The following is a 26,547-nucleotide window of genomic DNA, read 5'->3' as shown; positions in this document are numbered from 1 at the left end:
GAGAAAGTGAAATTGGTGATTCTGCACAGCACCTCACTCAATCAAATCCAATTCACCACCCTGATGTCATGGCCTTCTTCGAGGAAAGTCAGGTCTCTTGACAAACCAGGCTAGGTTCCTCTAATACAGAAAATTTATGAGTGATTATAAAAGGTTTTATGAGCTTTTTTGAAGGACATATATACAAATATAAATGATAAAAATAATATTTTTACTAATAACATCAATTTATAATAAACTGTTAATGAAATATAAGGACAGGGACTGGACCTAGGATTTTATTAATAATTTATTTATGGCTTATTGATTTTTTATTAATTTATTATTATCAGTTCTTTTATATGAGGAAACTCCCTTCATCAATGCAGATCAGCAATTTCTCTGTAATTTATGGTGTCAAAAAATAAAATGTAGTTTTTAAAAATAATCTTAAGGTTTGCAAAATGCCTACCTCATCCCAACTAATCTTATGAGGTTGGTGGTGTGTAAGACTCAGATTCTTTCAGTAACACACCAAAGGTCACACAAATAGCCAGTATGAAGGCCAGGACTTGAACACAGCTGTCTCTTGATTTTTCCACTATACCAACTGAAAATGACTGGATTGCCAAGAATCCCTAATCCAAGATCCATATAAATTCCCTTAAAAGAAGCCTGGAACATGGACTGTGTTTGGTCAATGATAAATGACCTCAACAAATTTTCTTTATGGAATGTCAATATTTATCATGTTCTTCTCCCTGGCAGGTGGAGTGGATACAACAACAAGTAGTTAAAAGAAGGATAAAGAGGGACTTTGAACTCAGTGGTGCCCAGTCTACTTACTTCAATGATCCCAAGTGGCCGAGCATGTGGTATATGGTGAGTACAAACAGTAACAATAAAAACCATTGACTCTAATTCATAGAGTCCAAATCCTTACTGTTTGATGAATTTCTGTTGGGACTAGACATTGTATTCAAATAGTGGGAGGGAGTGTTGTTTTTTCTCCAAAGTCAATTAATGGAGATTAATTAATGTGCTAAAAGAGAATAGAACCCTGTTAATTATATTTTTTTACTTTATTGAATTTAGCTCTATATAACAGTAAGCACCAAGAGAGAAAAAGTGAAAGGTTTAACGATTGAGATTTTCTTGAGAGAGATCACTCTAGCTTTCCAATTAAGGGGTGAAAAATCAGAAAACAAAACCAAGGAAGAAAAATCAATAGATTGATTTATTTATCATTAATGAACCTTTTAAGGCAAGATATGTGATTTCGTTGGCATGAGGCTATCTCAGTGAGGAATTACTACCAGCACAGATAGGCATGCCTTCTACAATTTGTATTCTTGCAGACTATAAATATTGTAGGTAAGAGAAGTTAGGATTTGCTCAGATTTGGACAATTAATGTATGTTGAAGGTTAGAGTCTTTGAATCTGAGTCTTTCTCACTACTCCATGTAGATTTTAATATAAGCTGTTTTTGTTTTATTTTGAGATGTGTGTAAGAGTAGGATCCACAGAATTTCTAGGTCTCCAGTGACCACCAGGTACAATTTCTAAAAAAGCCTGATATCAACAGCTTGATATTTTTCCAGAAAGCTATTCTGACCATTCCATAGTTGTCTGTAAGAGGGAAAAAAACAGACATCGACCCTGTAGTTAGCAGAATCTCAGATATTTTATACTAATTAGCAGGGCAAGTTATTTAATCCCATTGTTTTACCAAGTACCCCCTCCCCCCCAAAAAAAGAGACAGAAAAGCAGAACTTTTTTTTATTTTTTTTGCAAGAGAGTGGGGTTAAGTGGCTTGCCCAAGGCCACACAGCTAGATAATTATTAAGTGTCTGAGGCTAGATTTGAACTCAGGTACTCCTGACTCAGGGCCGGTGCTCTATCCACTACACAACCTAGCTGCTTCAAAAGCAGAACTTTTAAAGAATGAGGTTATCATTCTCAATGCAGAGTGGTGATGGGTGGGAGGGAGATGTCAGGTTTTTGCTTATTGAAAAAAGTAAACTATAATTAGAGAAAATAAAGTCTGAAGTTAAAACCTAGATTTCATTTGCTAAGTGCTCACATGAACCTATCCTGGATAATTTAAGCTTGATTTTTATGACAGTTACCTGGTCTCACTGACAGTTTTTCCATTTGGTTGGTTGGCCCCTTTAACATTCAAAGTTGTTTTCCTTTTATAGGGTCACTGCTCTTGCTCAGAGTGAAAATAAGTTCTGATTATATGCTATTTTTGAGTGCTGCAGGAAATTATGACTGTGGGTGACAGGAAAGTACACTAGGGATAACTCAACATTTTGAGAAGTCACTGAAAGCTCACAATATAGATGACTTTAACATAATTAGGCAATCTGTCTATCTGGCCATTTTCTTTTTTTGCTTTTGGAAAAGCCTCTAAAATATTAATAAAGAACCTTAAGGGTCCAAAATTAAGGATGACCAAACTTGAAACATTTCTTCCTAAAAGATAATTCAAAATTATATGTATATTATATATTTTATGTAAATAACGATCAAAAGCCTATTAGATTTTTTTAAAGTTTGGTCCAGATATTTGGTTTTCTTAGTTCAGAGAATATTCTAATGAGGAAACCCTCTATGTGTCTCAATCTGCCACTCCCAGTCTATTTCCTCTCTATTAGTAGGCGATGTGTTTCATCTTGAGACCTCTGGAATCTTGGCTGCTGTATATATTAATGAGAGTTCTAAGTTTTCATTGATCAGAGTTACTAAGGAATTTACTGATCTAATACAAACTGTTGGAATTTAGCATTTGAGCTTCTTATGGAAGACCCTTCGAATAAAATTTTGGAAATTATATTAACATGGTAACCATACAATACCATGAAAGTGCTTTTATCATTTAGTTACTAAAGAATAATAATAATAATATAATTAATATCTTAATCATTACTATAAGTAATTATACCCTTATATAACAATTATTATTTAGTAAACTACCTTGGTATGAAATTATTTACCTCATCAGAACCAGTGATGATTTTGATAAAAAATTCATAATAAATAATATCACATGGGCAAGTCATTTTAATGAATACTTTTTAAAATGAAACTGACAAAATTCTAATGTTTATTGACCAGAGTGAAAATCCAGTTTCTTTTCTGACACATACTGACTCTATGACTGATCAAATCACTCAATCTCTTGATGTTCTGGGCTAGCAGTTCTCAAACTTTTTGTTTTCAAAAAAGTTTGGTCTCACTTTGTTATTTATTCATTTCAATCTTGTCTGACTCTCTGCACCCTATTTAGAGTTTTCTTGACAAAAACAGTAGAGTGATTTACCATTTTCTTCTCCATCTCATTTTATAGATGAAGAAAATGAACCAAATAGGGTTAAGTGACTTGTCTAGAATCACACAACTAGTAAATGTCTGGGACCAGATTTGAACTCTGGGGGAAAAGTCCAATAATCTATCCATAAACCAACTTGTTGCCTATGTAAACTCTTTAAACTTTAAAAAAATGTTGAGGACTCTCCACAACTTTTGTTTAAGTGGGTTTTTTCTTTGCATTTTTTTTACTTGTTTTTTGAAATTAAAATATCTGAATAAATAGTATTCACCATATGGATGTCCTAAAAAGCTCTTGAGAACCCTTAGGGGTTTCTGGACTATGGGCCTTGACAGTTCTCTGAGACCAAAAATTGCAGAGTAGGTGTATATCTGTACCTTTGTCCCTTCTTTATGGGAATTATTTCTCTATACTAAGTTGACCACAAATGCCATCTTAAAAAAGTTGAACAATTTCATTAAAATATACCCGCTAAGAGATTCTGTCTTTTCAACTGAGGATAATATTAATATTATTAATAGTAGCTAGCATTTTTAATGCTTGAAAATTTACATAGGGGCAGCTTGGTAGTGCAGTGCATAGCCCCCAAAGTCAGGAGGACCTGAGTTCAAATCCAGTCTGACACTTAATACTTACTTAACTGTGTGACCTTGGGCAAGTCACTTAACCCCATTGCCTTGCAAAAATAAAAACAAAAAAGAAGCTTTCAGAGTATTTTACAAAATTTTTCACTCTTTATCCTCACAACAACCTTACAAGGCAAGTACTATTATTATCCCTATTTTATAGAAAAGGAAATGAAGGCAGATAGTATTAATGATAAAATTTACATTAACATGACATTTTAAAGTTTAGGAAACTCTTTAAGAATATTATCTTATTTTGTCCTGACAACATCCCTTAGAGGTATGTGCTATAATTATTCCCATTTTATAGATGAAGAAACTAAGGCTGATAGAGGTAAAGTGATTTACCCAGAGTCACACAGTAAGTAAGAATCTGAGACTGCATTTGAATTCAGGCCTTCCTGACCTTTCAGTCTAATGTTCCATCCATTAAAAACTTCATCACATGATGACATGCTTAAACTATGTAGTTATTAAAATAAAGTTGTAGAATGGGGGAACTTTTTTCCCCTCTATGCTCTCTCACTCTCTGTCTCTGTCTCTGACTCTTTCTTTAAATCAATGACACTGGGTTTCATGATGGCATGTTGGTTAGTTCTTTTGCAAATTTTTTTCAAATTTGCAGATCAGCAGAGTGAGAATTAACTGAATTCTGCTGTGTTTGTGTGTGTGTGTGTGGGGGGGGATCTATCTGCCAAAAACGATTGACTAACTAGGACAGTAATTGTGAAAAATGATTTTAAGCCACATGGTACTTTCTCAGCCAACTGGATGGGATTCAGTGCTCCAAGAGTGTGGAACATGGCTGTTTCTGTGGTTGGCGCGCTTGAGCCTTTCTGATGATTTATACTCTCACTTAACTCTAATAAAAACTGGTGGAGTTTACGGTATTATTGGCCTGGCAGCTTTGGAATCATCCTTTTTAAACATCCCATTTAGCTTTTTAAATTGAAAATGCAACATGGTAGAAATATATAACCATGTGGCACAGCCGGACGGAATCAAGAGTCCTCAGTAAAAAAGAGCAGAGACAAAAGGCAGGATAGCGAATGATGTAGTGGAATGATCACTGGATAGGGAGTCAAGAGATAGGAGGTTTTTAATCCAAATTTTATCATTAACTAGTTTTGTGACCTTGAAGAAGATTTCTTTTCTATCCAGTCCTTAGCTTACTCATGTAAACTGAGGAAGTTGGATTAGACATCTCTAAAGCCTATTTCATCTCTAAAATGTCCAATCCCTTTATCAGGGAAAGAAATAAATATTATATAGTGGCTAAGCCCAACATTGAAGTTATCAAGCTAACCTCAACACTTGTCATAATTTTGCCCTAGCATATGTTAAACAAGTAAATTGAATCTCAGTGACTATGTTAAACAAGCAAATTTTAAAAAATCAAAACAAAAACAAAAACCTCAATATAAAATAACTGAAAAGAATTTAATATTTGAAGTCAAAAAACATGCTTTTGAATCTTCACTCTACCATTTACTATACATGTGACCTTGAGCATGTTATTTGATCTCACTATCTCAGTGTGCTCAACTGAAAAAATGAAGAGGTTGAACTATAAAAGTTCTACATTCCTCTTTGTGATTTTTATAATGGATAGCTAGGTGGTACAATGGATAAAGCACTGGGCTTACAATCAGGAAAAGTCATCTTCCTGAGTCCAAATCCTGACTCAGACACTTACTGGGGTGACCCTTAGTGAGTCACTTAACCCTGAATGCCTTAGTTTCTTCATCTGTAAAATGAACTGGAGAAGGAAATGGTAAATCAATACAGTATTTTTTGCCAAGAAAGCCCCAAATAAGATCATGAAGAGTTGGAAATGAATGAAAATGACTAAACTAAAATATGATCTTTTAATTCTATTAACATTCCCCCAAAAAGCATACCCCTAAAACAAAACTTTGCTATGTTCCTCTCTTTTTTCTTCTCTGATTCAAGTTTTCTTTTCAATAAGGCCAGGTATTTCCTTTCAGTGACATAGAGTCTAGAATTCAAACTAGCACGAAGTAAATATGAATTTACTCTAAGCCTCTGACTTTTTTCGAGATAGGCTTGTTTCTTCCCACAGAAACTACCTTTTTGTATCTTGCCTTGTGGTCTTTCTTGGGCTGTTGGGATTATCATCCTTAAGATATTTTTGCCATAGTGTCTTCCTAGAACTGTTTTTCTCTGGAAATATCCAAGAGTACAAAAACTAGACTACCTACACTTCCATTAAAAATTAAATCTATATACATGGTTGTACTCTCCTCTTCTTTCTCACAGATGAAAAAGAATTCTAATTTCTATTACCTCTGAGATATTTATGGAAATGCTCACATTTAAAAAACACATATATCTCCTTAAAAAAAAAAACAATTTTAAAGTGTCAAAAAAATACCCCAAACATGAGAGGCAGCCTGCCATAGTGAATAGAGACCCAACCTCCATCTCAATAAAACCTGGGTTCATATCTCATTTCTGATTTTGGGACCTTGAAAAATTCATTTAACTTCTCAATGCTCTAGGCAACATACTAAGATGCAGAGAAGGTGCCAATCTACATTGGTAGAAGGAGTATCCTCACCTGAGATTCCCAAAATGTAGTTTTATTCCCAGTTTACCAAGTTCTAGAGGCAGCTAGACAGCAAGATGGATAGAGCACTGTCCTATAGAGTCTAGAGGACAGGAGTTCAAATTTGGCACTTGACACTTACTAGCTATGTGATCTTGGGAAAGTCACTTAACCCTGATTGCCTCCTATCCAGAACCATCTCCAGTCATCCAGATTCATATCTGGCCACTGGATCCATATGACTTTGGAGAAGAAGAGAGACTGGTGACTTAACTCAGCACTCTCTCATTCAAATCCAATTCATGTGCTTGTCATGATATCACCTCCCTGATGTCATGGTCTTCTTTGAGAATGAAGGACAAAACATCATTATCACCAAGTTCTCCATTATTTTCAATATAGACTTCCATATCTACCCTTTATAGAGTGTTAATAAAGCAGTTATCAAGGTGGAGTTTGTGGAAAGAGGGAGGCTGAAAGAGGATAGAGCCATTTAGAAAAGAAAGTGTAATATATTTTTCCTAGTTTCTAAATGATATTTTAATATTGTAATAGTCATGTATTTTTTCTCTTGGTTCTGTGTTCTTAACTCTATAATACTTAATACAAATTTTCTTATATATCTCTGCATTTCTGATGTTCATTTCTTAACATTGCAGTGATATTATATTTGTATACAATACAAATATACAATACAATAGTCAGCCAATCATTAGGACACCCATTTTGTCTTATTTGTATGACCTCTCTTTAAATCACCAGCCTCCTTGAGGTATACGACCAGTAGCAGATCTTTAAGTCAAAGGATTTAAACAGGTTAGTGTTTCTCAAATAACTACAAATTGTTTTTCCAGAATAGTTGAACCAACTTATAACTCTACCAACAGTGTGCTTAATGAATTGTATCATTCTTTTTTAGTTCTCAAGTTCTCTGATACCCTTAAAAAATATCTAAACTACTGAGCAACATATTGTTTCTGCTAACACCCATAAAAATAAATTTTAGACCTCTCTTTTGAGATTAGTCAATTCCATAAGACTAGAAACATGCTGCTATGTCATTTCTTTATTTTTTTGTTAGATATGTTCATTTCCACTCAGACCACATCAAAAATAGGGTTTGCAAAAGTTGAGGAGTCAATGTTCAAACCCTCCCTATTTTGGAACCTGAAAAAAAAAAGCAGTTTCTCTCTTTGGCCTTTAGGCCATCTTTTTAAAAGTGTTCACCAATTATCAAGTTCAAAGGAAATATGTGAGAAACGTAGTTCAAGATGAGCTCTGCTGACTAATTCATTTTTCTCTTGATAAGAAAGCATCAGATCTTTCATGAGTTCCCTCTATTTTGGCTGAAATCCATGAAAAGAAAAAGAAAACAATTTGGCTTCTTTCCCCCATCCTCCATTATTAAGAATAGTATTTGACAAAATATCTGGCACTTAGCAGAGGCTGAATAAAATGTTTGTTGACTGATTGGCTGCATTTTGTTGTAAAATGACAAAATTCCTTTTCTGGAATTGATCCATTCTCCATAAACTGACTTTATTAGGTGGGAACAGCATATCTTAATGGAATGGATGTTTTGTCTAGACATAGAGGATCTGGGTTTGAATGGTTTTTTCTGCTATTTAGTACCTTAGTGATGATGAGAAAATCATCCAACTTCTTGAGATCTCAAAAGTGAGACTAGAGGCAATGGGGCCTAGTAAAAAGACCTTGGGGACAAGAAACCTGGATTTGAATCTTCACTTTGCAATTCACCATCAGTATAATCTTGGGTAAGACTCTAATATCTTTCGGTATCAGTTTCCACATCTATAAAATGAAGAGGTTGGATTAGATACCTTCTAAGGCCCTTCTCAGTTTAAATCTTTGATCCTATAATCCCACAACTTGAGTTCAAATTCTGTCTCTGTCACCTATGTGACCTTGGACAAGTCTCTTAACATTTCTGAACCTTAATTTCTCTGTTTGAAAATTGAAGATGTTGAACTTGAAACTTTCTGAGGTCCCTAGCATTGGATAAGCTCATTCTTTAATATTTCTTCTCCTATAAATAATAATTATAATAACTAGCATTCATTTAGTGTTTTAAGATTTGCTAAACATTTTATAAATATTATCTCATTTTATCTTTGCAACAATTCTGGGAGGTAGGTGATTTTATTATCATCTTTCACAAATAAGCAAATTGAGGCAGAAGGACATCAAGTGACTTGTACATGATAACAAAGGGAGTAGATCTCTATTTACTGTACCACCCAGCTGAGCAGGGGATAGGTGAAAATAAACCAAAGTATAATCTTGATCAATTATTTTAAATAGTAGGTGAGAAGTGAAGGAGAAAGCAGAAATTAGGACCTAGAAAAACTGCTTAATAGATAAGTTTAGATGAAGACTTAAATCAACAAATCTGAGACTTTATAGCCAGAGGAGATTAGGTCAGTTCAAGGTACACTGATATCAGTAAATGAGTTATTCATTAAGGAAAATCTTTGCCCAAGGATGTGTTATTACTTTCACAAAAAAACAACATGATTTCTAGTAAAAGATGACTCAATGCCCAAATTGGAGCTGTGACTAACAGAGCAACCAATGAGGGCTGAAAAGACTCCACAAATCTATTTACCCAAATGAGTTAACTAATCACATCTACAGTTACAACTATCTCCACTTGGTTGGAAGGTGTGTTGCAATGGAAACAGAGATAGTCAAAGGACCTGGGCTTTAATCCCAGCTCAACCCCTTATTAGCTAAGTGACCTTGGTAATTATTTCACCTTTGGGTTTATGTTTACTCATTTATGAAAGGAGAGGGTTGGACTAGGTGACCTGAGGTCTTGTCCTGCTCTAAATCTATCATCCTATAAAGGAAGTAATTTGGGAATCTCTCTTCTAAATAGTACATAATTGTCTTCCCTTCCTGGAAGGACTTTGACAGGGTTAAAGATGACAACAAGGTAATTACCCCATGATTGACAGGTTAAATGGCCCTCATTACCTACCATTGCATTACTGGTACCACCAATGACAAATTCAGTATCAAAAATCAGTCACCTACATATATTTATTGAATATTTTAAGGATTTAACTGGGTTCGGTATCCAAGTAGGCAGCTTTTTTATATGAATTGTGGGTTTGGGAAGATTGTAAGATTGTAAAGCTCCTCATAGCCTGTATTTGAAACTTTTCAACATTGAAGGGGCTTGTCTCTCACTGTAATAGCCTTTGAGAACCTAATTTTTCTACAATAAGATGAAGTGTTTAGGAAGGACTGGGTGGAACATGATCATCATACCTGGTATGATCAGCAATGTAATATGGTGGACAGAAAGCTGACCTTGAGTCAGGGAGACCTGGGTTCCTGTCCAGTTTCTGATACATTCTGACTGTGTGACTTTGGGAAAGTCACTTAACATTTCCATAATCATAGACAACATTTTAAGACTACAAATTGCAAAAGAGTTGCCCTAACTTTGTTCCTAGAACAAGTTTCCCTATTGGGAGCTCTCTATACCAATAAAATGGTAGATTCCTTTACTATTTGGTATGTATATTTAAAACATTGGATTTGGAGCGAAAGACTTGGTTCTGAATCCTAGATTTGTCATCTTTTATTTGTGTGGAATGTTGGGTTAGCTATTTAAGTTCTCTGGCCTCAGTTTCTAAAACAGAGGATTGGGCTTAAGATCTTATGAATCCTATTTATTCTTATAAAATGTAAGCTCCTTGGGGTCAGGGATGATTTAGTTTTTGCCTCTGTATGTTTATGCACTGGGTTGAGATAGATTGAACTTAATTGGCATATCTGCTCAAGAGAAGGCCTGGCAGAGACTGGACCAGAGAGTACAAGTGTGCCAACAAAGGATTCCTTGTTGTCTTTAGCTTGTGGATAAAAAGATCCCCATATTAGAAATATTTGCAGGTATAAGGACCACCAGTTGTTTGAACAATGCTTCAATGGGTTGGCTGTCAGGTCTTTTTTTTTAAATCAAGTTGTAATTCTAAGGGTGAAGAGGAAGATGAGAAACATCAGAAAATAAGTTTTATTCTTCAGGACTAGAGAATGTGCATCCAGCTTTCAGCATAAGTCATACGTCAAGTGCATTACCCAATTTTGTGGGGTGAGGTGGGATTTTGGGTCTTTTCTCTTTATTTTGATTGAACTAGTTTTAAAAAAGTAATTCAAAATCTTAGTTTCACTTTTCTCAGTCGATGGAGTCTATAATACCTTATAGGAATGAGGTTTAGGAAGGACATGGCCCAACAATAGTATAGTGTATGTGCTTCAATATTTGTTAGTTGATTGATCATAATTATAATTTGATATATAGAAAAGGTCCTTCAATGTTTAACATTTTTAGCACCTAGGAGTCAGATCCAAGTCAAAAGAGAAGGATTCAATTATTATTGTAGGGTAAGCACTTGGTAGCTTGAGAAGAATGCAAACAGGCATTCACTTTGCCATAATGGTTGCCTTGTCCTAAAAACAGAGCATCATAATTGTCTTCAGGGATCCCAAAGATACTTATTCTTGGCTAAAGCATTGGAACTGGTACTCAGCTGAAGGAACTTCAAGATCTATGATGAAAATTCTTTGAAGCACGGCCAATCCCCCCAAAGGAAAAAAAAATCAGGAAATGGATAGGTTAAAAAAGTCCTTTCATTATTTGGTGAAAGGAGCAGGTGAGGAAAATGGGTTAAAAGAAATCTTGTTTGTTCTGTAGCAGTTTTCTATCCTACTTCCCACTGTCCCCTAAGCCAGGAAAGATTAGTGGTCCAAAGGAACAAACAAAGTTGATGAAATTCATTCCAAACAAATGAAAGAGAACACACATTGTGATCAAATAATTTAAACTAGTCTTTTACTCTAATGAGCTGTGAATTAGTTCTACCCTATCAGGAGGGGAAAAAAGATCTAGTATTCAGCTCAGACAACTCAATGGAAGCATTAGCCTAATGTGCAACTAATGGGGAAGAAATAGAGAAAGATGTTTGTCCCAATGGGAAAAAGAGTAAAGTGGTAATCCATTTATTAATTCTTTCATTCCTTCAGCAGATAGCTGCTGTACTACCCTTATGTTCTTATAATAGGTCAAGGGTTCTTAGCCATTTTTTCCTAGACAAACATCAACATAATAAATCAAGCCCTGCTTTAGAGCATTTGCTGATTTCTACTAGTTGGCACTGAACATTTAAAAATTGACTATTGCTAGCCAGCCTGAGCTGGTTCCAGCAAAACCCTGAATTATATGTCTCTGTGTGTGTGTGTGTGTGTGTGTGTGTGTGTGTGTGTGTGTGTGTGTGTGTGTAAGATACATTGCTTAGCTATAAATAACAATACCTAATAACTGGTAGCATGGGTGGCTGGGATGGGGGAAGGTGAGGCAGATGGAGAAAGAGGAGTAAAAAGTGACAAAGTTTTCAAGTCTGGGTGTTGAGAAATGGAATTTGGGGAAAAAATTTGGTTTTAGATATGGTGACAGAGTTGTGATCAGATACACTGTGATATATATCAATTCTCTTAAAACATGACTTCTGATTAGTTATCTCCTCTAACTTCCCTCTTAGACTTAAGTAAAATAGTCAAATAAAAGAGTTTTATTTATTAAAAAGATTTTTATTAAATTATTTATTTAAAAAGAGAGTTTTATTTATTAAACAAGACAAGAAAGTTTTGCACTAGAGTATAAAGAAGAAACTTTTAAAATGGCACAAAAAAATCATGTTACCACCCTTCCAACATAATGTTGAGCTGCTAGACCAAATCTATATCCAACTACACAACAGTGAAGAAAATTTTTGAATGAATGAATAAAAAAGTGAGAACTTTATTCCATTCCAACTTTTAGTACAAGGGAAGGATAAGAAGGTTTTGCTGAGCTTCACAAACTTATTTAGTGTTTTGCTTTGAAGAGACCTGCCTTTGACTACTTAAAGTTATTTCTGGGATTACACCCAAGGGATAAATGAGGTAACTCAAACAGTAAGTGGATATTTTAGGTCCATTTCTGAATATTTTGATACATTCCAGGTGGATAGGAGAAAGGAAGACAAACTTGAAAAAAGTAATTTATTTGAGAATAAATTAGTTTATAAAGGTGAACCCAATATCTTTCATTCCTTAATGAAATGTGTGAAAACACCACAGTCTTTGAAATTTAGCTTCTACTCTGGGGAAATAACCCTGGTATTAACCAAAAATGAATTAAGTGATCACCTATTCCCCACCTTGAATAATCTACTTAAAAAAAAAAAGCAGGGATCCACATGGGATTAAATGAGGAAATTCCATAGAAGCAGAACTTCAAATTAGCACTAATGTTCTAGCCTTAGTTGGTCAAGACAGAAAGGTGAGTAGAATCAAGAAACAATTAAAAGGTTAAATGATTTTCCCAGGGTCACAGAATGAATATATTTCAGGTCCTCTCTACTCTTCCTCTTATTCCTTTTTAAGCACACCACTGTTTCTTAGGTACTTCTTAGAAATGAATGAATAAAGCTAATGATACAACAAGCAAGAAAAGAGGTTCATGGGTAAATATTAATCCATCATGTTTAAAAAATTAAATACTGTTTCTTCAACTCTAGATGTATTTGAGAGATCCATCTTACGTAGAGTGGCACTTTATAATTGTATGCTATTTCCTCTCTGCCACAGAATGGAATTGTGGCAAGTAAATTTGCAATTAACCACATCTAAGCAGTTGACTGGAATTCTAGAATTATTCCTCTGAACTGTAATTATAAGAATAGCTAGCATTTATATAGTCCTTTAACATTTACAAAGCATTTGAAAACTGTTTCCTCATTTCTTCCTCATAACTACCTTGAAAAGTAGGTGCTGTAATGACCCCCCCCCTTTTAAAAGTAGAGAAACTGAGACAGAGAGAAATGAAGTGATTTGTCCATGGTCACACAACTGAAAGTATCTGAGGCCAAACTTGAATTCTAGTCTTTGGGACTATCCACTGCACCACCTCTAAGCTGACTCTTTTAAAAGCACCACAAGGGTGTCTTATTTGAATTACATAACTTCTTCAGCTGCTATCATAGGGATGTACACAAAGTAGCAGATTAAGAAAAGCTTGTCGAGTGAAAGCATCCCTGAAAAGCTTCAGATACTTGTGCCTTCAGAATAGGTTACTGTCCTGTCTCCTCTAAAATTTCTTAAGTTAATCATCTCAAGTTGCTTGAAATGTTCTGGCAAATTGTTTGAAGACTGCCCTTTTCCCCTTAAAAAACAATGTGATAACCATTTGCATATCTCCTCTTTTGGTTCACCTCTTCTGTTCTCTGTTGATAGTAGCTCAGTACTCACATGTGCCCATTGTTGGCTTTTTTGTTCTTTGTACTCTTATTTTGTCCAAGGCTAGTGACTTCATCTAATTCAAAGAATGAGGTACTCCCTTATCATCTCCTCATCTGGATTCCATTCTTTCAGTTTTGTTTTCCAAATCCAAAGATAATTCTTAGATAATTCTCTGGTCCTATAACTTTATCCTCATAATAGCCTTAAGAAGGTTGCTATTATTATCCTTTTTTTTAGTTTAGGAAACAGTTTAACTGAGTTGTCCAAGATAAAACAACTATTATGTGTCTATGGTCGAATGTAAACTTAGGTCTTCCAAAATTCAGTGAATTATTCCTTGAGCTACATGACTTCTCCTAATGAACTGAACTAATGGATATTGTCTTCAAATAAGGGTGCCATCATTTTTAAGGAGTAGTTCAATTTGAAATGAAAGAATCTGTCCTATCTAACAACAAAAAATTGCCACTTCTTCCAATATACAAGGAGCTTTAATATTCCTTTTCTAGTGATAGACTAGTGAGCTATAGGAAGCTGTCTTATTTGAACAATCCCACAAACCCATATATACAAATAATAAAAACAATAGCTAACATTTATTTACCATATTTCCCCATGTATAAGACAAACCCTTTATCGAAAAATTGGGGGTCTAAAACCTGGGAGCATCTTATACAATGGTTGTGGATTTTTTTTACTTGCATTTCCCACTTTTTTGCACTTGTTGTCCTTGCACTCATTGTTTCACATTTGTTACTGGTATATTAGGTTACATTTTGCCATATTCTGCCCAGAAATGGCTCAGAAAAAAATTTTGTACAGTGCTGAATCCAAGTTAAAAGTGATCCAGTTTGCAAAAGTGAATGGAAATTGTGCTGCTGAATGTCAGTTTGGTCCTCCTCCAACTCAGAAAACAATCCAAGACTGGCTACAGGAAAAAGAAACCCTACTGAAAATGCCCACCCCTGCAGAAGACCATGAGAGGTGAGTCAGCAAAACGGCCTGAGTTAAATTGAAGATATGGACTGATGAGCATAAGGCCATTGGAATTCCTTTGTCAACAAAGATGGTTCAGCAAGAGGCAAGAAGAATTACTATGAAAAAGAAGTTACTGATTTCAAAGGACACAAGTGCTGCTTCAGGTTCATGAAATGGAATGGACTGAGCATACATCCATGTACCAGACTTGCCCAGGGAGAGCTTGTGGTCAACCACAGACCAGAGCACAGGCAGGAGAGCAGGCAGAGCCTCTCCTAAGACAGTGATTTGTCATTAAATGCAGATGAGGATAAGCTAATGGATGGCAGTGATGAGGAGTTATATGAATTTTATGATGAATAAAACTTGAATTCAATAACTTTATGTAACACATTTTTTTCAAATTTCGGGCCCTAAAATTAAAATGTGTCCTATACATCAGAGTATCTTATAAATGGAAAAATATGATAGTTATTTTCTATGTGGAGCCACTGTGTTAAGCACTTTACAATTATTATCTTGTGATTCTCACAACAGTCCTGGGATGTAGGTCCTATTATTATTCTCATTTTTATAGATAAGTAAACCAAGGCAGATACAGATCAAGTGACTTGCTCAAGGTTCTAGAAGAATTAAATGCCTGAAGCAGAATTTGATCTCAGCTCATCCTGACTTCAGGTCTGAAACTCTATCCTCTGTACCAAATTGTCTCTATGTATGACTTAGAAGAAATAAAATACTGCTGTCAAGGATAACTAAGCAAGTAGTTCCTTTATCTTATAAATGGCAAAGCTCTTCTCACCAATCTTATTTTCATTCTCTCTCTCACTGATGTGAGACAAATTCAGTGTGAATTTCTGGCTGCTAGAATATACCACAGTTATGTAAGCCTTCTGTAGGGTGGCATGCAAATTTTTTAGAAGAAATAGTTTTTAATAGTCATTAGATATTTCTGCAGAATGTTTACTAAGGAAAATACTCCATTAGATTCTTGAAAGAAGATTTTTTAAAACTAAGAATAGCACCTGAAATTTTATTTGACTGGTGCAGCATAAAAATGGAATGGATTCCTCAGTTATTTTGGGGTTTTTTTTTATACTTTGGGACATGAAAAATCTCTCCCAGACTCTGGAGGCAATCTTCTTTAAAGGATAGTCTATTGAGTAGTTGATCAAGTATCTTCTACAATGCTTATTTTTTTTCTAACATTCATTTGTTGGATCCAGTGGAAGACAGGCTGAGATATATTATTGGACTACAAAGGTATGACAATATCTATGTGTCTTTGTCCTCAGAGCAATATCTGCAAATTTCATATGTAAGCTCTTCTCTTAAAGGAACCAATAAAAGCCAAGATGTCAGGTAACATTTGGCAATTATTTTTATTTGGCTTAGAAGGGAGAATAAAAAGTGGTCTCTTTTGTAGTTATCTGGACTGATTTTATTGCTTATCAGAGGTAAGATTTCTTTTTTGCTTCAACTAGATTTATTTTCCAAGAATATAGCATACAGTAATAATACATGAAGGGACCTCTGCTTATTACTATCCCTGATTTTGTCTCAGGACATGACAGAATACATTTGTGAAGTCTACTTAAAATGACAAAATATTTTTGTTTTAAATGGCAACAGGCCTGAAATCTCAATTTTGCTGTAGCATATTGTTTCATGAGTTGGGTGTATTACGTGATATCTGTAAATGCCTCGTTTTAAGAAGTTCCTCTGCTCACTATAGAAAGGTCAGTTCAATATATATGAGGCAAAATCCAATGGAACAGAATATAAGTATATTTATGATTCCCATCAAGCCTGTTTCTTAAGTTCCACCTTCTATGTAAGACATTTCCAGATTCCTTCCAATTAGCTTTTTCTTCCTTCCTCTAAAATAACTTTAGTTTTGTTGTTGTTTTTTAAGTTATATCCCGACTCTCTGTAACCCCATTTGGGGTGTTTTCTTGGCAAAGAAACTGGAGTGGTTTTCTGTTTTCTTCTCTAACTCAGGGTTAAGTGATTTGCCCAGGGACATTCTCCTAGAAAGTATCTGAGACCAGAATTGAACTCAGAAAGATAGATGTGCTCTATCCACTTCACCACCTTTTTCTCTCTGCATCTGCCTCTCTTGTTGTCTCTCTCTCTCAATATACATTTATAGACATACACATATATACATATAATCATATGCATGTATATGTATGTGTATATAGGTGTGTACATATATATGTGTGTGTGTGTATATATATATATATATATATTCTTTTGTGTTTACTTGTCTAAGTGCATGTTGTTTCCACACCAGTAGAATATAAGCTATTTGAGGGCAGGGGCTATCTATAGTCCAAAGCACAAAGCACAAAGCATTTCTTTGTAGACACTAAAGTAGACACTAAAGAATGTTGAAGTGAGATGTGACTGTCTAAGATTTCAAAAGACAATCCATTAATTCTCTGCTATAAAATCTATGAAATCTTTCATCATTAAATCAACATCTAATTAAAAATATTAGTTACCTGCAGTAAATCTGGCAACCTGCTTGGGTACTTTGGGATGAGGCTATTATAGAATAGTTGTTTGTATCCTGCCCCTGATATACTTACAAATTAGTTGGTGCAGACAAATATACATCAATAATTGAACGGTACTTAAAAATTTATCAACTCCCAGAATTTTTAATCATACCTCTTTTTTCACCTTAGGTGGGTAGTTGATTGTACAATTAATTTTAATGTAGTCAGAATTTATATAAATTATCATTATCTATATTTTGTGAGAAAAGGGATCAAATTAAATGTATAAGATCAAGGCAAGATATCCTGATCTTTCTTTTCCAATCTTGCTTGCAGGGAAACAAAGATAAAAAGCTTTCTCCTCCTACCTAATTGCTGCTTATTTAGTTTCACTCAGTCTTATTATGAATATAAAACTGTCCTTGATAATGTTGTTTGATGGACTGAACAATTCAATTCCTAGTCCATAGTAGGCTCCTTAGTAGAAGCTTGTTGACTGGTCAAACTGCCTTTCTTACTGCACTCACTATAAACAGTCTAGTACTCTTCTTTGTCCTTGCTCCCAACAAGTCAAAGGACTATTATGGTACATACAATCCTCTTCATTTCAGTAACACATGTTTATTTTTTTCTTGTTTTCTCTCTGTGTCTATTTCCCACTTGCCTGTCAACCCACCACCCCCTTCTATTTTTTTCTTGAGTATAATTTTCTGCCTTTATTAATTGACTTACCCTAAATTATAATCCCTGGATATGCAAATAGGGCATGGTAACTAGGGTGCTTTGCTTGGAGGGTACTCATAGCAATTGCAGTCATCCACAAATCTTGGTCCAAATAGAATGAATAATTAGTTAATATCAGAAGCTATCAGATGGTTGGCTAGTATGCATTCATCTTCTTTTCCTTGATCTATTGTCCCTGATATTTCCTAAAATGGCAACCTCTCCTTTAGCACCTTTCTGACAGTGTCCCAGGATCTCTTTCTTCATACCTAAAGCCCCATCCCAGAGGGGAATGTCCTCCCTTCTTCTGCTATATGATTTCAGCATATTTTTTGTGGTACTTTCCCCAGGAATGAACATTCTTAGTCACTGTTCTGATAAAGCAGGATTCTCCCAACTTGGATATACCACAGAGCATGTGGTGGGGGAGAAAAGAAATAGAGAGGAAGAATAATGCTGGAAAGAACTGAAATGTGGAGAACCTTGAATGTCAGGGGTAAAGAATTGGGATTTTATTCAACTACTAAAAGTTCTCAAGCTTTGCAATTATTTTATCTTGTTGTGACTTTTTAAAGATTAATCTCACAAGGGTTTTGAGGACTACAAAGGCTGAAAACGAGGAGACAAATTAAGGGACTATTGTAGTTGTCCAATCAGTAAGTAAAGTATATTGCATTAAAGTCATGGCCCTGGAAAAATGTGAGGTATGGAAAAGACTAAACCAAGAGAAATCCTTGATACCCTGGAGGCACTTTTGATTTCTCTTTTTTTCATTTGCCTCAAACATCCCCTTGGTCTCTTCCATTAAAGTTCCTTCCATTAAACGACCAAGAGAAAAAATATAAAGAAAAAAAAAGAAGAGGACAGAGAATAGACACTTGTCAGATACTTGAATTTAGGAGGTCATGGATTTAACAGAGGAGACATGACACAATAACCTAGGAAAAGTAGATATTGGGATGGTATTATCTCCATTTCACATAGGTTTATCTTTGAATAATCAAGGTTGGAGGGGACAGCTAAATGGTCGATGGGATAGGTCCAGGACTCATGACGACTCATCTTTCTGAGTTCATATCTGTCTCAGACACTTATTAACTATGTCACCCTGGGCACTTAATCTTGTATGCTTTACTTTCCTTATTTATAAAATGGAGAGGCAATTGGCAACCTATATCAGTGTCTATGCCAAAAAACCCCAAATGGGGTCATGAAGAGTCAGACAAAAATGAACAATAATATTGAGTCAAACAACTTGCCTATGATCACAAATTTAGTAAATATCAAAAGCAGGATTTTGATTCCAGGTCTTCCTGCTTCTTATAAGCTCAACTAAGTGTTTATTAAGAATTGACTATGGGTCAGCATTCAATCAACAAGTCTTAATTAGGGATCTGCTCTGAGTCTGCATTCTATCTACTAAACCTTATATATGCCAGATATATGCACATACAATATTTATATAAATGTATAACATAGACACATATGATTTCATCAGTATAGGGAGCTTCATAATGAGTTTTGCATCTATATAACTAGTATGTGGCAGAGCTGACATTTAAACCTATGTAATTATGACTCCAAAATCAATACTCTTTTTCATTGTATAGTGATATATGTCTTTTATGCCTCACATTGCTGACATTAATATTGCAATTAGCTGTCCCTTTAACTAGAGAAATGACCCTCATAGACATAGCATATTTTAAGAATGACCCATTGGAACACAAAGAGGAATCAAGATTTCATCACTGATTTCTCAGATTTAGGGTATAAACAATGAATTGCATTTATTTCATGACTTTATAATTTGTAAAATGTAACTAATAGTAATAGCTATTATTAAGATAGCTAGCATTTATATGATGCTTTATAGTTTCAGAATAATTTATGTGGATTAACTAATTTTACTCTCATAACAAAGGTACTATCATGATACATAGTTACCATTATTATCTTCATCTTATACATACCATATTTGGGTGTAATCTATATTTCTTCCCAGGTTCATTATGATATTTGAAACAAAATGGATGCTGTTGTTGAATTCTGTTCAAATCTTTGTGGGAGATTTAGAGCAGTTTACAATTTCCTTCTCCAACTCATTTTATAGGTAAGGAAACTGAGGCAATCAGGGCTAAGTGTCTTGCCTAGAGACACACAGTTAGTAAGTATTTGATGTCAGATTTGAACTCAGGAAGATGAGTCTTCCTGACAAGTTGACCTGGCATACTATCTGCTGTACCACTTATCTGCTGTGTTAATTCCCTATTAGCTTATAAATTAATTGAAGGGTCTATCTATGTTGCTTTTTCTTTATTGTATCCTTAGCCCAGAACAATATTTTGCCTTTAGTGGGGACCTTCTTGAATTGAAATGGAAGATACCATGGAGAATGATATTTCTGTTAAAAGGAAGAAATAGATTAAGAAAGGACCACCCAAGTCCAAATGGATACTTAGGTTAACATATTCCTGTGAAAAGTATTTGAGTTTGAGGTTTCTTCCTCCATTTCTACCTCATTCTCTAATTGAGGCATTATTGCAGTGATTTGTTTTGTAACAGGGCCAAAGTCTTAAGTGAGGTCTCAATATTGGACAGGCTCAACATACTCTTCATATTTCTCTCACAATCTAATATGGAAAAACAAACTGTGGCCTGCCATCCATCTCTTTGGGACATGCCAGCGAATTTATAAAAGAGTGAGGTTGTCAAAAGCACAGGTCACTTAAAGGGCCTTGTTATCTGCAGACAAAAAAAAATGAGCTCCTGGGTTGCCTGGAGGTTCCTGGTACACATTAGGTGGGAGAAAATTGAAAGGGAAAAATCATTGGCATCTGCATGGAAAGAATTTCCCATCATTTTTTCCCAATCCTTTTTTCACTAAAAGTACTGTGTCAGTACTTTTCTCTAAATATCAGAATAATTACCTCAATTCTCCACTTCACTTTCATGTCAACCTAACCTTTGGTTTTTGATGAGTTATACTATCTAGAACTATACCATATCCTTAGTATATAATTTCATTTAACATTTCAATGTTAAAGTCTTAATTTGAGGACCTGAATTATTATTTCTTAAAAATATATATATACTTTCCCTTAGAAAAAGAAATCTTTGCACCCTGCTCCAATATATATTAGTGATGACTTCTGACAAATAGTTTTGTAAAACTTATTTTCCTTCCTGCTGAAGGTGTGTAGATTAAGTGTTCATCTGTGAAACTAACCACATTAAAAGTCAATTCAATACAACAAGCATCACTTACTACAGGCAAGATTATTAATATTTTTTAATCCACATTTAGTAGGTTAGTGCTTTGTACATAATGATTAATAGATGTTCTTTTTCCCTCCCTCCCTCTTTTCTTCTTTCTTCCTGTCTCTCCTTCCTTCTTTCTATTCTTTTTCTTTCTTTCTTTCTTTCCTTCCTTCCTTCCTTCCTTCCTTCCTTCCTTCCTTCCTTCCTTCTTCCTTTCACTATTGAGGCAAAGTAATATTTTTAAAAAAGTTTTTCCTATATTGAGCAAAAATCTGTTTCTATGACATTATTATATACTGATCCTGGCTGTCCCTTGTGAGACATTATACTTCAGTGCTTGAAGCTGTTCTATACTTAAAGACAGCTATTGGCATCATCTTCCTCCATTATTCTCTATGGGTTAATTATCCTCAGCTTTTTTTTTAGGTTTTTTTTTTTTTGCAAGGTAAATAGGATTAAGTGGCTTGCCCAAGGCCACACAGCTAGGTAATTATTAAGTGTCTGAGACCGGATTTGAACCCAGGTACTCCTGACTCCAAGGCCAGTGCTTTATCCACTATGCCACCTAGCCGCCCCATATCCTCACCTTTTTCAACTGATTTTCACAAGAAATAGTTTTGATATTCCTCACATAATCTCCAACTTATCAGTAGATACACAGGTTGATATGTAGCAAGGACTGAATGCAATAGTCTGAATTTGATTTGATCAGAGCATAATATAGAATATGATAATGACCTTTTTTCCTGTGCACACAATAGTTCTATCAATTTGGCCTAAGATCATGTTAGTTGTTTTTTTTTTTAGTCTACATCACCTTTGTCGACTCAATGACTTTAAATCCACTAAAACTCCTGGGTCCTTATCATATGAACTAAACATAGGATTCTTATATATTTATATCTCTCACATTTTTGACCTGTGGAGTTAATTTTTTTGAATCCAGGTTTTCAATTTAACTTCAGTATTTCTTTTGAATTTAATTTTATTAGATTTGAATATGGATTAAAAATGAATATGATCCATTTTTATCCCATTCAGATACTTTTGGAATCCACTTTTCTAGTCTTATTGTGTTAGTTAAGGAAATAGTTGACTAATTTTATAGTCATGTTACTGAAAAGTCAGTCTGTTCTTTGATTGGAAAGACTATTTAATGAAAAAAAAAACTATAGAAAGTCAAACTGCTTTTTATCGTGTTCAGAACAAAAGGATTTCTGAGTTTCTTTTTCCACCCCTACTTCTTTCATAGGATGGTATATTTATTCTAGTTCCACTCTATTATTTTACAGATAAGGAAACTGAGGCCCATGAAGATTAAATAATTTGCCAATGATCATAGAGTTAACAAGCATCAGAGGAAGGATTTGATTCTGGTTTACAGTCAGTGTTCTTTTAAATGAGATGCATCACCTGAGGGTAAAATGAAATAACAAAGGACTAAATTGAGTAATACAAAAACTGTGAATAATCAGAACATTGATGTTTTCCCCCCAGATTTGTCAGATTGTTCTTAGTCTCATTAGCATTTTGTTAATTGGCATAGGAATTCTTAATACTTGAAAATTTCAGGGGATCTCTGACCTTGGATGAAGAAAAAAATTCAATTTTTCTTTGAACATAATTGATATATTTAATAATCTTATTAATTTTATTTCATACATTTAGGAATATTTTACTAAAAGGACTCCATAGACCACCAGATTGTCAAAGAAGCCTGATACAAGTAGGGCTATGAACACCTGAGGAGGAGGGGAAAGAGAGCATAAAGCTACTGGAGATTTAGCTGGTCAATTACAATGGAAAGGGGGCATCTCTCAACTGAATTCACTAATGGTATCCTTTAGTTAGCTGACTTTCAATCAAGATTTTTTTCAATGGCTATACTTCTTGGGGGACACCTTGGTGGTGCAGTGGATAGATCATCCTGCTTGGAGTCAGAAAGACTTGTCTTCCTAAGTTCAAATGCTTCCTCTGACATGCCCTAGCTGTGACCTTAGGCAAGTCACTGCTTCAGTTTCCTCATCTATCAAATGAGCTGAATAAGAAATGGCAAACCAATCCAGTATCTTTGTCAAGAAAACTCCAACTAGGATTATGAAGAATTGGATCTGATCAAACCACAACAATTCTTGTTAAATAACCTCTGGTTCTAAGGGAAAGTAAATCCCCTTTTGTAAAACTGTTGAATGACTTATAAGCTTCTCATTTTATTCTGAGAGGGAACTATGAAGAGGGAACTATGAAGTCAGGCAAGAGGAGCTTGGTAGCAAGGTCATGATATTGCCAGGGGGAGGGTTAGTGGTCAGAGCTGATTTTTATCAGAGGGTTTTATATGATGGAGCTCACTCTTAGGTTTTTAGGTTTGTTTGTTTGGTTGGTTGGTTTTTTTTGGCATGGCAAATGGGGTTAAGTGGCTTGCCCAAGGCCACACAGCTAGGTAATTATTAAGTGTCTGAGACTGGATTTGAACCCAGGTACTCCTGACTCCAGGGCTAGTGCTTTATCCACTGTGCCACCTAGCCACCCCCAATGGAGCTCATTCTTGCTTTAAGAGTTGAAAAGAAGTAACTGAAGAAACATAAGATGAATAGAACATTTCATAGAGAAGTAGTGTTTGTATATTTGTGTTTTCAGCTTTCTCTCAAATTCTTTCTATTGAAGATATTCTTGAAGATACAGCTTCATTGTAGGTATATGCACATCACCATATATCACACTATGATTCTAATTTTATATTTATAATATATCAGAATATTTTCAGTTATTTCAGATCTCATGATCCCTTTTTTGGATTTTTTGGCAAAGATATGGAGTGATTTATAATTTCCTTCTCCAAATCATTTTATAGATGAGGAAACTGAGGTAAACATGGTTTAAGTGACATACCTGGGATCATACAGCTAGTAAATGTCTAAAGCTAGATTTGAACTTCAGGAAGATGAGTTTTCCCGACTCCAGGCAGATCACTCTATTCTCTGTACCATATAGCTGCTCTCATACTAATTATAGAATACACACACACACACACACACACACACACACACACACACACACATATAATAACACATTTATATGTTTAGATGATAAGATAATTAAACTCACAAACTCATCCACCTATATCATAAGTCCAGCAAAGTGCTAGGCATTACAAAAAATATAGTAAAAGGCTTAAATTCTTAGTTTTAGATTTTTTTTCCTTCTCCATGCCTCTTTCTATCTTCTGCTACAAATAGAAGCAATTTAGAGATCATCTAAGCCAATTCTCCCATTTACAGATGAGAATGTTGAGGCACAGAGAGAGAATAAGTAACTTCCTCAGTATTTCACAATATATCCTTGGGAGAGGCAGCATTAAAATCTGAGTCTCCTGTTTCTCTGACTAGGACACCTTACTTTCAATTTAACTTTACTGCCCCTAGGCTTCCATGTACTTAAGTAGTATCAATCTTTCCAGTTTTTTTGCTTTTTGGACCTTTTTCAAAAAATTGCTAGAATCTGTTGGCTTCTGGTAATTCATTTTTACAGCTGAAAGATGAAACATCAATGACTTTTTTTCCCCCTTTAATGTGTGGTCTAATGTGAAACACTGCCTGTTCTATTTATTATATCTCCAATGTATCTATTTTAAACATTTTTGATTTACTCAATTTTAAGAATTGCACCTGTATATACAGAGAAACTTTCTCTTTAATCCATGGATTTTATTATCTTTTAGACAAACATACTAGACAGCTTGGCATAATAAAGCAAAATAGAAGAATTCTCTTAGGAGCTCTTGGAATTTTGAGTCAACAGTATACCTTTTATATCCTTATATGATACACCTTAATGGGTCACAAATTAAATTAGAGAGAATCCATGGAAGGCATTAGGAAATTGTAGTTAAGTATTACATTGACATAATATACTATTATAACAAGAAACAAAATTCTCAATGAAGATTAAAACTATTTATAATGAATTGTTTTTTTATTTGTAAATGGAAGTTTTATTTTTCTGTAATTTTATGCATCTGTCTTTAGGTTATTTATATATGTAAATATAATAATATACTAAAAGAATTTATATAAAAGCAGACAGAAAAGAAAGAAAGAAAGAAAGAAAGGGGTCAGTGAATGGGAAGAATCTTAGAACAGCTAAGACCTGCCAAATGACAACAGGTTTGTAGTTAGAAATTCTGGTTTTATTTCTCTGTATTCCTAACAACAGTAGGGTCTTTATTTATTGTAGACATTTATTAAATGCTCATTGAATTGAACTGGATTTAATTGGATCGAACTACTTCAATGGTTGGAGGGGGGAAAATTTAGAAATGAAAGATTTCTTGTAGGGAAAGATCTTGGGACACAATAACATCAGTGTAGATGATCATTATGGTATAAAAGGAGTTTACACTTAAACCTATACCCGATTAGTTTAGTTTCCACATTGAAATTAAAGGAGACACTTATAGATTATTCAACTCATTATTCATGAGTTGCAAAAGGTGATTTACTTGCATAGAAAAGCTATTCAATAAAAATATTCTCCATTACTTAGCTTGAGTAGACATACTCCATGTTACCCTTAGCATCTATGAGGAAATATATTAGATCAGTAAGTCTGAGGGTGGTGACTCCTTTGTTCTTGGGACATGCCCTAAGTCTGAGGTGCCTTGACTCTTAATTGAATGAACTTTTTATATGCCATCAAGTATGACCAGAGACCTTTAGGAAAACCAAAGGAGGTTTATCTTAAACTCTTAATCTCCTGGGCTAATCAGGCCCCAGGACAGTTTGGGGGGGGGGGGACAAATATCACAGCAAAAAATTTATGGTAATGCTATTGTGAGTAGGGAGGACTGCCACTGGAAGAGGCAGTAGAACAGGCTCTGGATGTAAGAGAAGTGAAAATATCTTAGTGTTTCAAGGATTCATGAAGTAATTGTTGAGTGTGTAGCTAGTCCTTTCACCATCAATGATCTGAACTGCACAAGGGTTTTTCCATGTATTGCTGCAAATTGGAAAATTCACCTAGTGGCTAGTCTTTCTGAGATAAGCTACTATAAATGTACTTTAACTGTTCTTTGGATGACAAACCCATAGACTGATGTTCTTCTATCAGATTAGACACATTTGCCCTGATGCAGATGTATTGGATATTTTTGTTGTTCAGTTGTTTCATTTGTGATTCTATTGGGGCTTTCCTGGGAAAGATACAGGAGGGGTTTACCATTTTCCTCTCCAGCTCATTTTATAGATGAGCAACTGAACCAAACAGGG

General features: G+C 34.8%; 1 protein-coding gene across 4 annotated transcripts in view; it reads left to right on the top strand.

The window, feature by feature from the left end:
* PCSK5 (proprotein convertase subtilisin/kexin type 5) overlaps positions 1 to 26,547 on the top strand; it is a 594,760-nt gene that overhangs the window by 122,318 nt on the left and 445,895 nt on the right. For all 4 annotated transcript variants that reach the window (XR_012472398.1, XM_074206682.1, XM_074206681.1 and 1 more), the window contains exon 3: positions 748 to 861. Coding sequence is in view for 3 of the 4 variants with exons in the window: in XM_074206682.1 (XP_074062783.1) it covers positions 748 to 861 (114 nt within the window). In the remaining variant the exon portion in view is untranslated. The remainder of the gene's footprint in view (positions 1 to 747; positions 862 to 26,547) is intronic.

This window comes from Macrotis lagotis, chromosome X (genome assembly GCF_037893015.1).
Source record: "Macrotis lagotis isolate mMagLag1 chromosome X, bilby.v1.9.chrom.fasta, whole genome shotgun sequence".
NCBI lineage: Eukaryota > Metazoa > Chordata > Mammalia > Peramelemorphia > Peramelidae > Macrotis > Macrotis lagotis.
This window is presented reverse-complemented; position numbering and strand designations above follow the sequence as displayed.